This window comes from Pteropus vampyrus, unplaced genomic scaffold (assembly GCF_000151845.1).
Source record: "Pteropus vampyrus isolate Shadow unplaced genomic scaffold, Pvam_2.0 Scaffold262, whole genome shotgun sequence".
In the NCBI taxonomy this organism is placed as follows: Eukaryota; Metazoa; Chordata; class Mammalia; order Chiroptera; family Pteropodidae; genus Pteropus; species Pteropus vampyrus.
The window spans coordinates 1,191,598-1,206,449 of NW_011889043.1; the positions used below are offsets into that span (position 1 = coordinate 1,191,598).

At 40.9% G+C, this 14,852-nt stretch overlaps 1 protein-coding gene across 2 annotated transcripts in view; it reads right to left on the bottom strand.

The window, feature by feature from the left end:
* CRHBP (corticotropin releasing hormone binding protein) overlaps window positions 1–14,852 on the bottom strand; it is an 89,561-nt gene that overhangs the window by 7,330 nt on the left and 67,379 nt on the right. Inside the window, exons 1-5 of one of the 2 annotated variants that reach the window (XM_011375128.2) lie at window positions 5,832–6,190; window positions 5,417–5,510; window positions 4,936–5,093; window positions 3,271–3,481; window positions 1,243–1,391 (exon numbers count right to left, since the gene is read on the bottom strand). In XM_011375128.2, the coding sequence (XP_011373430.1) occupies window positions 1,243–1,391; window positions 3,271–3,481; window positions 4,936–5,093; window positions 5,417–5,510; window positions 5,832–5,912 (693 nt within the window). In that variant the 5' untranslated portion in view covers window positions 5,913–6,190. Of the gene's footprint in view, window positions 1–1,242; window positions 1,392–3,270; window positions 3,482–4,935; window positions 5,094–5,416; window positions 5,511–5,831; window positions 6,191–14,852 lie in introns of those variants that run through there. The other variant, XM_023520408.1, reaches the window with a different exon arrangement.

Here is a 14,852-nt window from a genome sequence, read left to right on the forward strand (position 1 = left end):
CACCACTAGTTGAAGTACATTACATTTTTACTATCTCATCCCATTAGAATGCAAGGTCCACATGAGCAGGATCTGTTTTGTTCATTGCTAATTCCAAGCATCTATAATAGTGCCTTGCACATGGTAAGCACTCAAAAAATATTTTGTACAGAAATAGATGCCTAGAACACTGCAGACTTCGAATTTTTTTTCAGACTTTAAATTTTTTAAAGAGGAAACACTAAGATTATTCCTCATAGCCCACAATAACTAAAGTGTAGATCCCCCAATCTTCTACCATACATGCCATCTTCTATACTATTCATCAGGAAGGACATACAAACAATCTCAAGCTAATGAGGCTATGCCAGAAATACCCACTTATCCTGGTCTTTATCAAAGAATTATTCTTCCACTCAGGTCCAACAATAACAACAACAACAAAATAGCACTGAATTTAGGACTTAAAGGAAATTAGACATACTCCTTTTCTCACTCCTGATCCTATTTATTTGGTTTTCTCTGAAAACTGTCTGATTAGAAACTATGACTGTCTTTGATGCCAGAAAATACATGTGCTATCTCAACCTAGACATATGAGAAAGTAAAAGGAAATGAGGATGACTCAGAGGGAAGAAGTTACCAGTGCAAGTAAATGTGATCAAACTCAGCATTAATTTTAAAATCCATATAGAATTTCATGGGGAAACAAGTTGATGGAGACTCTCAGCTAATAATTTGTTGCAAAATGTACTGAATTAAAGGTAATGTAAAAAAACTTTACTGTATTTTGCAATATAAAAATCCAATTTCATATTTTATGCCACATTTGGCATTTTTTCATAACACAGTCAATGAGATACTTTCTTCACATCAAAAGAAAATTCCAATAATCAGAAAAACAGCTGTGTAGATGACTCACACTAAGTTCTGCTAGAAGAGAATTTTTTTAAATGAAGCAAGTACAAGAGAGTTCAATTGTAATTATATGCCACAAGTTTACCAACTGAAAACATTTTCTACATCTCAAGAAAACTATTCAGATTGGTACAAGGGACACCTGAGTATGCAACTTGCAGCATAACGGAAATAGAAGAGGGATTTAGTCAAAGCAGCAAAGGCACACACATTTGAGACTTAATAGTCAAACAGAAGCACATACTCCTCCAATTTACTAATATCCATGTTTAGCCTGTATGATTACTTCTGTTCTGATGAAGCTGTGGCCTTAGTAAATGTTTTGGAAGCAAGTAAGGAACTCACCTTTAACTGCAAGCCATTGAAGTGTCCTAGAGTGAGATCAGATATTTTAATCGCCACAGGATAAATTATGGAGAAGCTGCAATTTCGATGCTGATGTGGAACTACCAGGGTGAACCTTCCATTTGGAGTCTGGGAAATTACATTGCAGGCTTTATAGAAAAACAAAATCACATTTTTCAGTACTTGATATGCTGAGTTTTTATAGAAATTTACCCTATCCTTATTCTAGGCTCCTATTTATGGTCTAGGGCCTGTGGCCCTGAAGAGAGTACATATCACAAAGGCAACCCAGAGACTGGAAGGAGTTGGGGAATAAAAATCACCAGTGATATACGGACATTGTCAGAATGCCTTTGGCTGTAAGGGGCTTCTAATCTTAATCTCAAGGAGCTGCCTTGTTTATAACAATCACAGACATAAATTAATAATCAACCAAACTATATGAGCTGCAGGAAGTTCTAGGAGCACTTCAGTAAACTAGGGTCCAAGTTTAAGCTGGGAGTCTGGAATAATCAAGGCTTTAAAGAGTATAAAGAAGTTTTAAACTTTTTAAAACCTAAAATCAAGGCTTTAATGAGGCCAGAACTCGAACACTGTCTATCTGAAGACTTCATTCATAATTTATAGAGCCATATGTCACTTTTTAAATAACAAAATAAATAAATGATAAAAAAGTCACAAAACAGTCTGAGAAAAAAATAGAAAGCAGGCTTACATCTAATAAATATTTGTTGAGTATTAAGTGGTAAGTTGATTAAAAGATAAATTTTAATGTTTAATTTACTTCCTAGAATTTCTGAAATTTTTGTCTGAGTCTCAAGTCTAGACTTAAATTTATTCTTCTAGCTATGAAACTAATAGCATCAGAGTTTGTACCTTTTTTTTTGACAGTTATGGAAGAAAAGTTTCTGATTAATCAGATTAGGTCAGAATTACCTCTTGTCTCCTTCCTATAATTTTAATTACACTTAATTTCAAAAAGAACTGAAATTCTTTGATGATTCCAGAAGGTTTCTAATTTATAACCAAACAAAATATGGGAAAAACATTTCACTCTGTACTCCAGAATTATTCTGCTCCAGTCCTCAGAATCAGCCTTTTTATGGGGGGGGCGGGGGGCTTCTTTCAAAAATTAAAGATCAGTAAGTAAATTATTCTTCGGCAGATAAGTCCCCATTTTTTGAGCACATGAAATGTTAATATTAACACTATTGCATGCAACCAAAAATGAGTGTTATGTTTTTCTGATTAAAAAAATTTTTTCTTTTAATGTGGGAAAAAAACAAGCGTTGAATGAACTCATTCTTTAAATTAATTAATTATTAATTTGTTTTTTATGTTGACATTGGTTAATGAAATATAATAAGTTTCAGCTGTACACTTTAACAGTAAAGCATATATATATTTACACTGTGTGAATGAGCTCATTTTGATTAAGATAATGTGTTTTAGGCCCGGATTGTTCGGCTTTTTAGCATCTCTGTGTGTACCCATCAGAAATGAACTAAATTAGAGTTGGGGGGCTCAGAATCAGATGACACTGAGGTCCTCTGGTCCAATCCTCTGCCCAGGGCATGAAATCTATCTACTGCATCCCAGATATGCAGTGTTTCAGCCTTTGCCTGAATATCTCTAAGACTGCAACTTCATATCTGCTCCCTCAAGCTTATTACAGATCAGTGGAATGACTTGGAGAGATTAAATTTGCCACTGAATGAATGCATTGTAGTGCCTTAGAAGATCAGACCAAAAGTTTGAAAAAAACTTAGAGTTCTATTCACCATAAATTAGTATCCTACCTAGCCTGGGAAATAAATTAAAAACTGTGATAATAATAAAAAAAAGCAATACCCTTTAGGTCATTTCTAATTATAAAAGAATTTCCATTCATAGCATTCCGTACCTCAAATTTCTTAAGTCTGTGCAATAGTACTATCTTTGAAAAGCAGATTTGACAGACCTCTCCTTCCCCCATCCCCCAACACATGAGTCCTGCCTTTGGCCTGAGAAGACAGGGAGCCTACTCACGAAAGAGGTTGGGATCTGTCGTTACAGTTAATGTGAATCCATTTCCTGCTTCATGGACCCGGAAGAAGATCATGGCCACATTCTGGGAAGATCTGATGCTCCTTCTGCTAAGACCACTCTCACAAAAATCTATGTACCTCTCGGTTGTGGGGATAGGATGATCCTGGGAACTGGGGAACTTCTCCCCCTTGAGAATCCAACCATCAAATACCTTCCAACAAAAAACACAGACATAGATGATTGCTTCCATCAACTGAAGTCACAGGTGTGTTGAAAATGGGGGAAAGTTACCCAGCAATGAGCCTTCAGTCATAAGAAACTGACAGCCTACTTGCTTTCCATTTGTATATATTTTGACCATGAGGGTGGTTTGCAAATAATATTATTAATTAATTATTGCTTTTTAAAAATAAACATTAAAGTTTCCAAAGTAAGTAAATTTTATTTTATAATTTCAGCCACCTTGGTAAATGAAACTCCAGACAATATCTATTTTTATTTTGGTCATATTTTCCACACATCCCACCTTCAGAAGAATTCCACAGAAGAATATTTGGGTTTCAGTTCCTCTCTTTCTTCTCCTCATTGAAATATGAACAAAATGTCTCAAAAACAGACAAAAGAAAAAACCAGAACAGCAACTTTACCTACCTGCCAATTGTTATATATGTTCCCCCCCCCCTATTTTTTTTTTCATTTTTTAAATTCTTATCACATTAAAATATCAAGAACTACTTCCACACTTAGGCAACAATGGCTACTGAGGACTTTTTGCCTTCACTTGTTAAAGTTTGCAGTTGGATAAAAGGTCAGAGTCTATTGACGTTACTCAAAATCACCACAGGTCACCAATTTAACGAGCCCAGCCTAGTTTGCATTAGCAAAATCGCCAGCTACAAATTACTTTACCAGACCAGTACTCTTCTAACACGTTGGACAGGTTCCAAAATAATTCTACTTTGAAGGTTTTAATCATGATCTTTTTAATTGGACTGCAGAGCTCCAGCCATCCCCAGCCGACCTGTTAGACTTACGGAGAATGACTGGGAGAGCAAATGTTATGAGGCTGGGAGCCTTGTCCTCCTACCCCATCTGCCTCAGACTAGATTCCCTCTCAGCAACCCTCCCAGCAGCCTGTGCCCTTCTGCTCCAAAATCGGATCACCCAGGCATTGAAAACAGCGTCTGCGAGACTGGAACAGCTCCTCAGAGAGAGGCACCAGCAGGGGCAAGTTGGGCTCAGACCTCAGACGTGTGAAGCTGGTCTTCTAACCAGCATCTGCCAGCTTCTGGGCTGGCCTTCTAACCAGCATCCTCCTGCTTCGTGGACCCAAGCGCTCGCGCTAGTTTGTATCATTTATCTGCCTCAGCGTTCAACCAAGCTATTTCAAGCCTTTAGAAGGGTCCATCCCCAAGAGTGCACATTGGGGATTTCAAACCACTGCAACATCTGAAGCACCGGTCCTTCCGGGTTGTGGCTAGATCTTGAGGTTGGGGGAGGTTCCCGTCGCATGGGAGTCCTGGAGGGCGCCTCCCATTCCAGCACAAGTGAAGCATCTAATTATCACCAGCTCCCCAACCTCGGCAACCCTCGCTGAGTGCAGCATCCGGGCCCACTCCACCCTCCCATGCTCCACAGCTGGGGCTGCTCAGTGGGACGCCTCACCTTCAGGAAGTCCCCGCCCTGACAGTCGATGGAGACCAGGTCATAGTGGATAGTGATGAACTCCTCAGGCTCGCTGATGAAGAAGGCAGCGCAGTGCAGCTGCGGCCGGTCGGCAGTGAAGGTGAACTGGCCCTGGACGCTCAGCATGTCCAGGCACCCTGGGGGAGGGCAGCGGGGACGGGGTCTCAGGCTGCAGCCACGGCGATGCTGGCCCCGGGCACCCCTTTCCCCGCTCCCCATTCCCGGGTCTGCATCGCCCCGCGCCCAACTCCCAGCATCGGCTGTGAGGCTCCCGCGTTCCAGGGCGCATCACTCCATCTCGCCCCAGTGTGCCTCCTCAGGACAGACCTTTAACGATGGGAATCCTAGCCAGTCCCTTCCAGGCGATGCCCTGGAGCCTCCTGCCCTCAGCTCAGAGCCCCAACCTCCCCACCTCCCCGCTGCCGCTGCGGGTGGACCCAGCCCCGCAGCCCCGACTCACGCAGAGCGCGGCGGTAGAGCTGCTCTTCCGCCAGCTCCCGCTTCAGGTTGGCGCTGAAGAACTGGAAAGGGTCGTGGTCCGCGGCTTGCCGCAGCTGGCAAGGAAAATGGACCAGTCAAGAAAAGTTCAAGGGGTGGGAAAGGGGACCAGGAACAGGGCACTCTCCCTGCCCCACAGCAAAGAGAATAAAGTGATGGGATCATTTCCGTCAGACCAGGGTATCCCCAGCGGCCGGAGCTAAGGAGGAAGAGGCAAAGAGGAAGGCCAGTCTTGGAGGAAAGCAAGGGAAATAACAGCGCAAAAGACAGGGAAGAGCCAACCCAACAAAGGCAAGAACCCAAGCAGTCTGCCCACCCCCAAGGCTGGACACTCACGGCACCGGAAGGTGTGATGGGTCAGTTCGGGGATCGCTCACCTCTAGGTACCTGCTTTCCCCTCTTAGAGCCACCAGAAAGATCAGAATGAAGTGACATTGAAGTTTGAAGGAAGGAGACATGCTGGCCTTGCCTCTGCAGCTATTGTGTTCTGCTCCCGAGGTCTCAGGCTTTGCTTCCACACCTTCGCCCAAGCTGAGAGCTGGAATCTGGTAGGGTCCCTTAGCTGAGTCTCTTTTATAAAGCAGCAAAGAGAGAAGGCTCTCTGCCCCTTAAGTGATCTGAGCTCAGTAACCATGGGTTACCCTGTCTCAGTGACAACGTACGTGGTGATGACGAGGGTCTAGCTTTCAGCCCCAAATTTTCAGAGCGGTCAGCATCATTCACCAAGAATGATTTCAGGCTCTTAAAACTTAGTGAACTAAAGTGTGGGAGAAAGAATGAGGTAGGGGTAGAGAATAATGGAAGGCATTTTACTTGACCTGCCAAATGCTGAGTTATCCTTTTCTATGGTTATTCAGGGGGTTTCTAGTCTTGCAAAGCAAAGTGACAACATTACACACATGCATAAAATACCCAAACACATATGACCTTATCATGCAGCCTTGTCACATAACCTTGGATGGACTTGTGCTGGAAATTGTCAGAAAATATAATATTCATGCAATTGCTCATGCCTCTCAGTAAGAAACTTGAGGCGTTTTCAGCTCGAAAGAGAAGCCGAACAGAAGTTGAATTCTGATTTTACAGAGTATCGCAGTAACGTAATTCAAGCTTTCTTTCCGTCCCTTAATCTTTGCTTTATCCTGGTCCAGTTTCTTGTAAGCAATTCCTTTATGAGAAGCTAACTCTGGTGTCTGTGGACTTCTGGATTTTAGCTGAGCTCTGAATGTATACGCGATGGACATACGCTAGGGCCTGACAACTGCAGCCATGACCTTAGTATCCATCTGAACCACGTGAAGTCATTCCATTTCATGATTTCAAATACCTGGATTACTCTAATACTCTGATAGAAAGAACTGCCCAGAAGCTTTATTATAGCTCTTCGTCAGCAAACTTCCAGAGCTAAACAAATGACTTAGAGATCCAGAAATAAGTTAAGTATAAGCTTATCTTTGCTGATTAGACAAAAAGAGAATTGCTTCTCCCTTATGTTCGAAATTGTGGGAAATGTGAGGACACACCACTTTTAGCTTTCCCACCCCTTTCCAATCTATAGGCTAAGCAAGGCAGCTACAAATCCTGAAAACTTCATGTTGTTTATCTCTGCCAGACAGAAAACATGGCCCTACTGTAGCTTCCATTGTTATTAAAATTATTACAAATAATGAGACCATAATAAAGGGTTTTAATTCAAAGAAATGGTTATATTTTTAGTTTATAAATACTCAAAATGAACAACCATTTCCTTAGAGGTGTCAGAACTTAATATTTTCATATTTAAAACAATTCTGATCTCCAAAGGGGCTACCACTTAGTTGTTTAAACGGGAGGCCTTCCTACCACAGTCCATCTTTGTAAACAGTATCAGACCACAGAGAGCATGAGAGGGAAGGTTGCCTAAAGGTCATGAACACTGGCCACCATGTCCTTCTCCCCTTTCTGGGACTGTTTAGACGTCTGAATTTTAGAGAGGGTGTAAAGAAACCTGAGAGGGATAAAAGGGGAGGAAAATAAGTGATTTAATACCAACTTGCTTGGCCGAAACACTCCAGGCCAGCTACAGGTCTGTCTCCAATTGTGCTTGGGGGGAAGCTCAGACACACTCATCACAAATACCACAGGCCCAGTCTCCTTTCCCACCAACCTAGCCATGGCCTTGGCTGGCTCCCAGAACAAAGCTCAGCACTCAGCTTAGAGACCCCTGCTTGTCCCAGTTGGGGGCCTAGCTTTACTAGCATAACCACAGAGATGTTTTTCTCCAATCTGCTAGCTAGCTTGCCTGGTGCTTCTTCTCTCTTTCTCTCTAAATCTCTCTCTCTCTCTCTCTCTCTCTCTCTTACACACACACACACACACACAAAGAGAGAGAGAGAGAGAGAGAGAGAGAGGAACCACATACAAGAAAAGCTGGGGTGAAGGAGGGCAAGCATAACCATTTTTACATAACAACCTACAAATAATAGCAGATGGATGCACTTTATTCCACCAAATTCTCTGTGGGGGAATTAGTGTGTAATTTTCACCAGCTTGGCAAATGTCTACTAAGTCAGTGGAAACTATGTTAATTTTGTTGCAAGGAGGGTTTTTTTGTTTTGTTTTGTTTTTATTTAATTAAGAGTAACTAAAAGATGGAAACTAGAACCTATGGGCGGGAACTAAAAGGTAGAATTGGAGGACAGAGAGAAACCAGGTAGCCGTTCTCCATGAGCAAAAGTATGAAAAATGGGTAAGAGCAATAGAGGTATTATTTGGATTAGACAGGAAGAAAACTTTCTGGACAATAAGTAGGTCTATGTCTAAGCACTGAAGATACATTATTTTCATGGACTGATTTAGTCATCCAAACAAGTTGACTGGGCATTTTGAAATACATTCTTAGTAAACTCAGAGTCATCAGTCTGTTAGTTGGAATGACATGCATGTCCTCCTCCATTCTCTGCACAAGTTTTAGTTTCTCTCCGTATTTTGGAGACAACTTCTCCAATGCTGACGTTAATACAGTCTCTGGTCACTGTTTTTGGGACTTAAACTATTATTAGGTAGGGTTAAGACTTTCTTTTTGTCAGGTAGGATGAAGATTTTTTCTTTCACAAAACCCCAGAGCAAATTGTCACCTGTGTTAAGCCTGAAGGTCTAGGTGGCCACACAATATAGATCCGTATTATATTCCTAAACATTGTAGGGGGTGGGAGGAGCAGATTTTTCAGTTGTGCTGAGACTAAAGAGGCTTACACAGATAAGTTCTGAGTAGCATGCAGAGGGACTCTGTAATCACCCATATGGCCTGTGAAATGATTGTGACAGCCAAATGTATGCTTATGGAGTCTGTCACGGCTTATACACTGAGGTGTCAGACACAGCAAAGAGGACTACATAATCTCAAATCTCTTTCTCTTGGAGGGTTGGTCCCGAGACTCCCTTAAGTATTCCCTATCTGTAATAGTAAATGTTTTCTTTCGTCATTCACTTCAACAGAGAATACTGCCAATCCATGCTTTGGAAGACACTTGGGGAACCAGTATAAGCCAGTTTTTGAATAAAACTCTCAGATGTCAGTGCATCATCTTCTTTTCTTATGGTTAAGATGACCAGCAGTCTTAAACGTTAGGCTTTTGGGGGTTACAAGTGACTTGTACCAAATTTGAACTTAAATAAAAAGGGAGATTATTATCAGGACACAGGGATGTCTTGAAGAATGCATGGGCAAAAAACAAACAGCAGAGAGGCTCAGATGCTGCTTCCCAGTCTCTCTATTTCAGGTGCCTTCCCCCAGCATTTGCAGTCTCTGTGGCTGTAAACCAGCCATCAACAATTCCTAAGCCTTAAAATTACAACTTGACAAATGAAAATACCCTGAACCAATGTTCTCATAATCCTCAGTCCACAAAATTTTGTGGGAAAAGGCTCAGGGGCCAGGGGCTAGGATCTCGTCATAACATGACTATTCCCTTGACAGCCATTGGACGTTGAAGGGAGAAGTAATTTCCAGAAAAAGGGATGCCGGATTTATAAAATAATGGGTATCCTTGAAAGAATAAAAACAAACAAACAAAGAAAACAAAACCATGGTTCAATGACCTCTTTGATCATAAGTTTTCTCACCTATAAAATGTGGTCCACACTGGGAATTATGGTAGAAATTAAATATTATACTTGCCTTAGTTAGAGAATAGCCTTAAATGGTAGCTATTATTAAATTATGCCAATCATGTATGTCTTTATCACTAGGGCTTGTCTTCTAATGAGAATTTTATAAGAGCGTATGCATAGGATATGTTTTTCATATAATTATTAAATTAAAATGTATGTCTTCCTATTAGAACATTAACAGGTTTTAAAAGCCATGGTTACAAAAGAGAGAACTAAGTTTTAATATAATTACAAAACTGCATTTCAAAAGACCAGCTAGGAATGGATTCCATTAAAGATTATACACCGTAATGGATGGTGGCTTAGCTGCATCAGAAAGAAAAGCTGAAATGTAGAAAGCGGAAGAATTGAGAAGATTAAGAGAAGGGGAAAGTTGAAGTTATAAAGCAGAAACAGAAGATAATTAGGAACTGCCCAAAGAGATTCTGTACCGAAGATTGTTGAATGACATCACCTGTTAAAGCTTGAAGCGATAACTTGTCAGGAAGGCTTTCCAAACAGTGATGTTGTGAGGCACTAAGAGAGATTAAAAGATCTGCCTAGATTATCACAATGAGTCAGAAACAAAGTCTAGACTAAAAAGACCCTTCTATATCCAGTCGGGTAATCAATCCTTCTTCAAAGACAGCGGTCCTGGAAATCAACTCGAAAAATTATATTTTAGGTTTTAAAAATTACTAGGCTAGCAGCAAAAAGTGAGATGGCACTGGCCAAAGCAAGACATTGGCAGATCAATAACTGCAAAGGAGATTGGGGATTGTTCATATTTGTGCAATGGCTTTCTTGACTTTGGAATGACATTGTTATCTCGACTTCCTTCAGGCTTACTCTAAAATATGCCATGACTAACATCTAGCCAATAGATCATAATGAAATGCCATTTAATAATCCTTCACTGCCCGCATCAAAGGGAAAAGTACAGCCGGGTCCAGAGCCGTTGGTGTGTTTATCATTAGGTAGTGGTGACGTGCATTGGCATGTAACATCAGTCTCTTCTCTGACGGAAGAGAAATAAAGTGTAGAGTCTCATTTTTTAGTGCCTTAGAATAGATCTAAAGGAGAAAAGTCTGTCAGTTATGTGGAGTGACACGAGAAGCTCTAAATAATGAAAACAGTAAGCAAAAATGCAAGCTAGGTAGTGGTTAGCTATCCGTGGTGCCTTCTTAGCTCACTTTCATGGGACCCCTGCCAGAGGCCAGCCTGCTTCTCCCTCAGCCAATCCTTCCTTCTTACCTTCCACCCTCCCTTTCATCCTCCCTTCCATCCTTCCTTCCATCCTCATTTCCTTCACCCCTCCCTTCCTTCTTCCTTCCCTCCCTCCCTCCCTCCCTCTCTTCCTCCCTTTCTTCCTTCCTTCCATTCCTTCTTTTCCCTCCTCCCTCGCTTTCTTCCTTCCACAAACTCTGAGCAACAGATTGAGCTGTTCTATACCCATAGTATTTTATATATACAGCTGAATAGCCTTTATCATATTTTATCATAACTTTTAACATGTCTGTCTTCAACCCTAAACGCAAATTCATGGAAGTCTGGCCCATCCATCTGTATCCTCAGCATCTAGCACACACACCCAGCACTCCTGGATGGTACCTAAAAGCAAACTGAAAAGAAGGGCTTCTGCTCCTCCCACTTAGTTATAAATTAGAGAACTGTCACCACTAAAATGCTAGCTGACAACATCTGAAAATGTGGCACCAGCCAGGTAATGGGAATCAAATGGTAAAACCTAAGGAAAAGAAAGGGAAGAGGTGCTGAAACAGATCCTGGAGTCAGTTCTAGAAGACCACAGCATTGGGTAGTGAGAAAGGTGGCAGGGAGCTGGAGGCACAGGGCTAGGACTCAGGTGGGGCAATCAGGGCACTTGCCTGGGACACAAAAACTCAGTCATCATGATAAATATTATAATGCAATATATGATAAAATGAAATCAATGCAAAAAAGCCCATGATTAGCAAACTATTGAAATTTGAGATAAAGACACCATTGGTCTTAGTGACTTTTCCTTTAGCCTCAGGCTCCATTCTGGATCAGCACAGCACTGTGTTGTTAACACATAGGCAACACCCCGTAGGAGGAATTAAGAATTCTAGGGGGTTCATTCTGGTTTCCATGTTTATTAGCTATAGAGTGAAAATAAAGGGGCTCTGGATTAGGTGTCCCAAGCCCTGGATCACTGACTGACAGCTTGGGCAAGTCATTCAAGTCATTTGTAAGATGAGGGAGGTGAGTGTTAACTGTGAAGATCACAGCAGGAAACAGCACCCTCAAATGGGTAGTTTGGGGAGAGTTTAATGGAAAGACTATATAAAGGTGTGGGCCTCATGCAAGGAACCTTCAAAGAAGGATGCAATGTGCTAAGACTAATAGCAGAAAGGAGATGTCACCTGGACAGAGAGAGGAGGGGTCACTGGGGGCCATCCAGCCCTGGGGGCTATTGGGTCTCTAAGGTCCTGCAGTCCAATAGATTTGCAAATTATTTGACACTCTTCCCACAAAAAAGTGGAGTCTCATTCTTTTCCTTAGAATATGGCCCAATTTAGGGACAAGCTTCTAATAATTTAGGAAAATGACACTGATTTCTGAGGCTAAGTTAGAAAAAGTAAAATGCCTGGACTTCAACATGGATTTCTCTCTCCCTCCTGAGACACATGCCTTTGGTTCCCTGAGCTACCCTGTAATAAGTCCAGTTACTACAAAGTTGCTGGAGAGACCACATAAAAATAGATGGAGATGTCTGGGACTGCCAGCTGTTTCAGTTCCAGATGTTTTGATAATCTCAGCCTGGGTACCAGACATGTGAGTGAAGAGACCTTTGAGATGACCCCAGTTCCCAGCCACCAGCTGACTGCAACATCATGAGAGACTCCAACCCAAAACCATTCCTCTGAATATGTCTCAACTATGCAACCTGCAGGAACTGTGAGAGATAATAAATGCAGTTCTAAGTCACTAAGTTTTGGAGTAATGTGTTATACAGGAATAGATAACTAATACAAGCCTGCCTTAGTCTGTTTGGGCTGCTATACTAGAATATCACAGACAGGGGGGCTTATAAACAATAGAAATTTATTTCTTATAATTCCAAAGGCTGGAAGTCCAAGATCAAGGTACTAACAGATTCAGTGTCTGGTAAGGACTCCTTTCCTGGTTCATAGGCAGCTGTCTTCTTCCTGTGTCCACTCATGGTGGGAGGGGCAAAGAGCCCTCTGGGGCCTCCCCTTCATGAAGGCTCCATCCTCATGACCTAGTCACCTCCCCAAGACCCCGCCTCCAAATATCATCACACTAGGGATTAGATTTCAACATATGAATTTGGGGGGGGACACATTCAGTCTATAGTAAGGCCTTTTCCATTTCTAATCTACATTCTCAAGGTCCCCAGGGTGTCCCAGCTGTGTGATAGCCTTTGTCTATGAAGCCCTTGAGCTAAATCTCCATCTTCAAGGCATGCTCAGAACAGCTTCTAGACAGTCAACATCTGTAAAACCAAGTTTGCTGGTGCCAAGCTCAGCTTGTGGGGCATAGTTAGTAGCTGGAGAGCAGATACTAGTCAGCCCTGGAAAAACTGAACCCCATGCCTCAGCCCTGAGATCAGCATGCCCTCGCCAGCTGCTTACTGAAATTATATATAAAAGATCACTAAGTACTGCTCCCTTTTAAATTATGACATTTTCCTATTTTAAATTATTACTACTGTGCAAACAGAACAAGATTCTTCTAAGGCATTTATAGAGGGGGAGACCATCTAATATTGAAGAAATCAGTTTTTTGACAATATAATAATTATATTGTAGGTGCCATTTATATTTTAAAATCTCATGGTATAAAAACCAAACTGAATATTAAGCATCTTTAGGGTTAAAAAGTAAACCTCCAGAGCCAACTGAAAGAGATATCAATGGCTCAAACTGGAACAATTTGAACAACAAAATGAAGTATTATTAGCTTATAACTCAGTATATAAAATAAATGTCCATGAGTCCATTTTTATATAAATGATTGAATAAATTAATAAACGGGGAGAAGAGACAAATCTCCCACTCAGAAGAATCCCATATAGTTTGTGCAGATGTGCTGCTATTAAGGAGAGGGAGCATAACTCCCCACTTCTTGGGCTACCCATAGCGACTTCCTCCCAAAGAGTACAGTACAAGAAGGGAGTGGAAGGAAAGCAACTTTACTGTGGACAAACCTGACGCACACTATCTCAGCTGATTCAAGGTCAACATCAACAGTCATAAATCACATTGCTAGCATGTACCCTTGATATGATGTAATGAAAATAGCACTTTGCCTTGGTGATCTTCCTCTTATAAACCTATAACCCAGTCTAATCATGAGTAAAACATCAGACAAATTCTAGTAGAGTGGCATCCTATAATATACCTGACCAGTATTCCCCAAAACTGTCAAGGCCATTGAAAACAAAGAAAGTCTGAAAAACTGTCACAGCTAAGAGCCAAAGGAGAGATGGCAACTAAATGTAATGTAGTACTGTGGATGGATGGGATCCTGGAATAGAAAAGGGACATTAGGTAAAAACTAAGAAAATCTGAATAAATTATAGACTTCAGTTAATAATAATTTATCAATATTTATTCATTAATTATGGCAAAGATACCATACTAATGTAAGATGTTAATAATAAGAGAAACTGTAAGATATATGGGAACCTGTACTATTTGTTCAATTTTTCTGTAAATCTAAGTGTTCTTTAAAAAAATCTATTAATGATAAAATAAAGTCTTTTTTTAAAAAATAAGCATACATATATGGGCTTTCAAGCATCAGAATGTATCTGATATTTGCCAGGCAAGACCCAAAGGAGTTTCACCTCCAGAATTTTTCAGGCCTTCCCTTCCAGTTCTTAAAGGATTGTCTCTCAATTCTATCTACACTTAATTATGCCTTGTTTTTTCCTCAGCTTCTTTTGCTTCTCTAGCTTTCACCTCCATCGTGCTGAAGAAACACCCCTCACTTAGGTCAGTCCCAGTTTTTATATCTACTGATCACTTTCATTGTTCCTTGACTTCTCTGCATTATTCGACACTTTCTCATCGTCTTCTTTTTTGAACTTGTTCTTTTGGTTTTTTAGGTAAGCTTGATTTTTTAAGAGTCAGACATATGCTAATTTTGAAAACAACAAAAAAGTGACACCAATTTTTTATACTTATTTCACCCTTTATATTATACATATAAATTTACAGCACCAAATTCAACAGTTGACTTTGTTTATGTCTTAAACA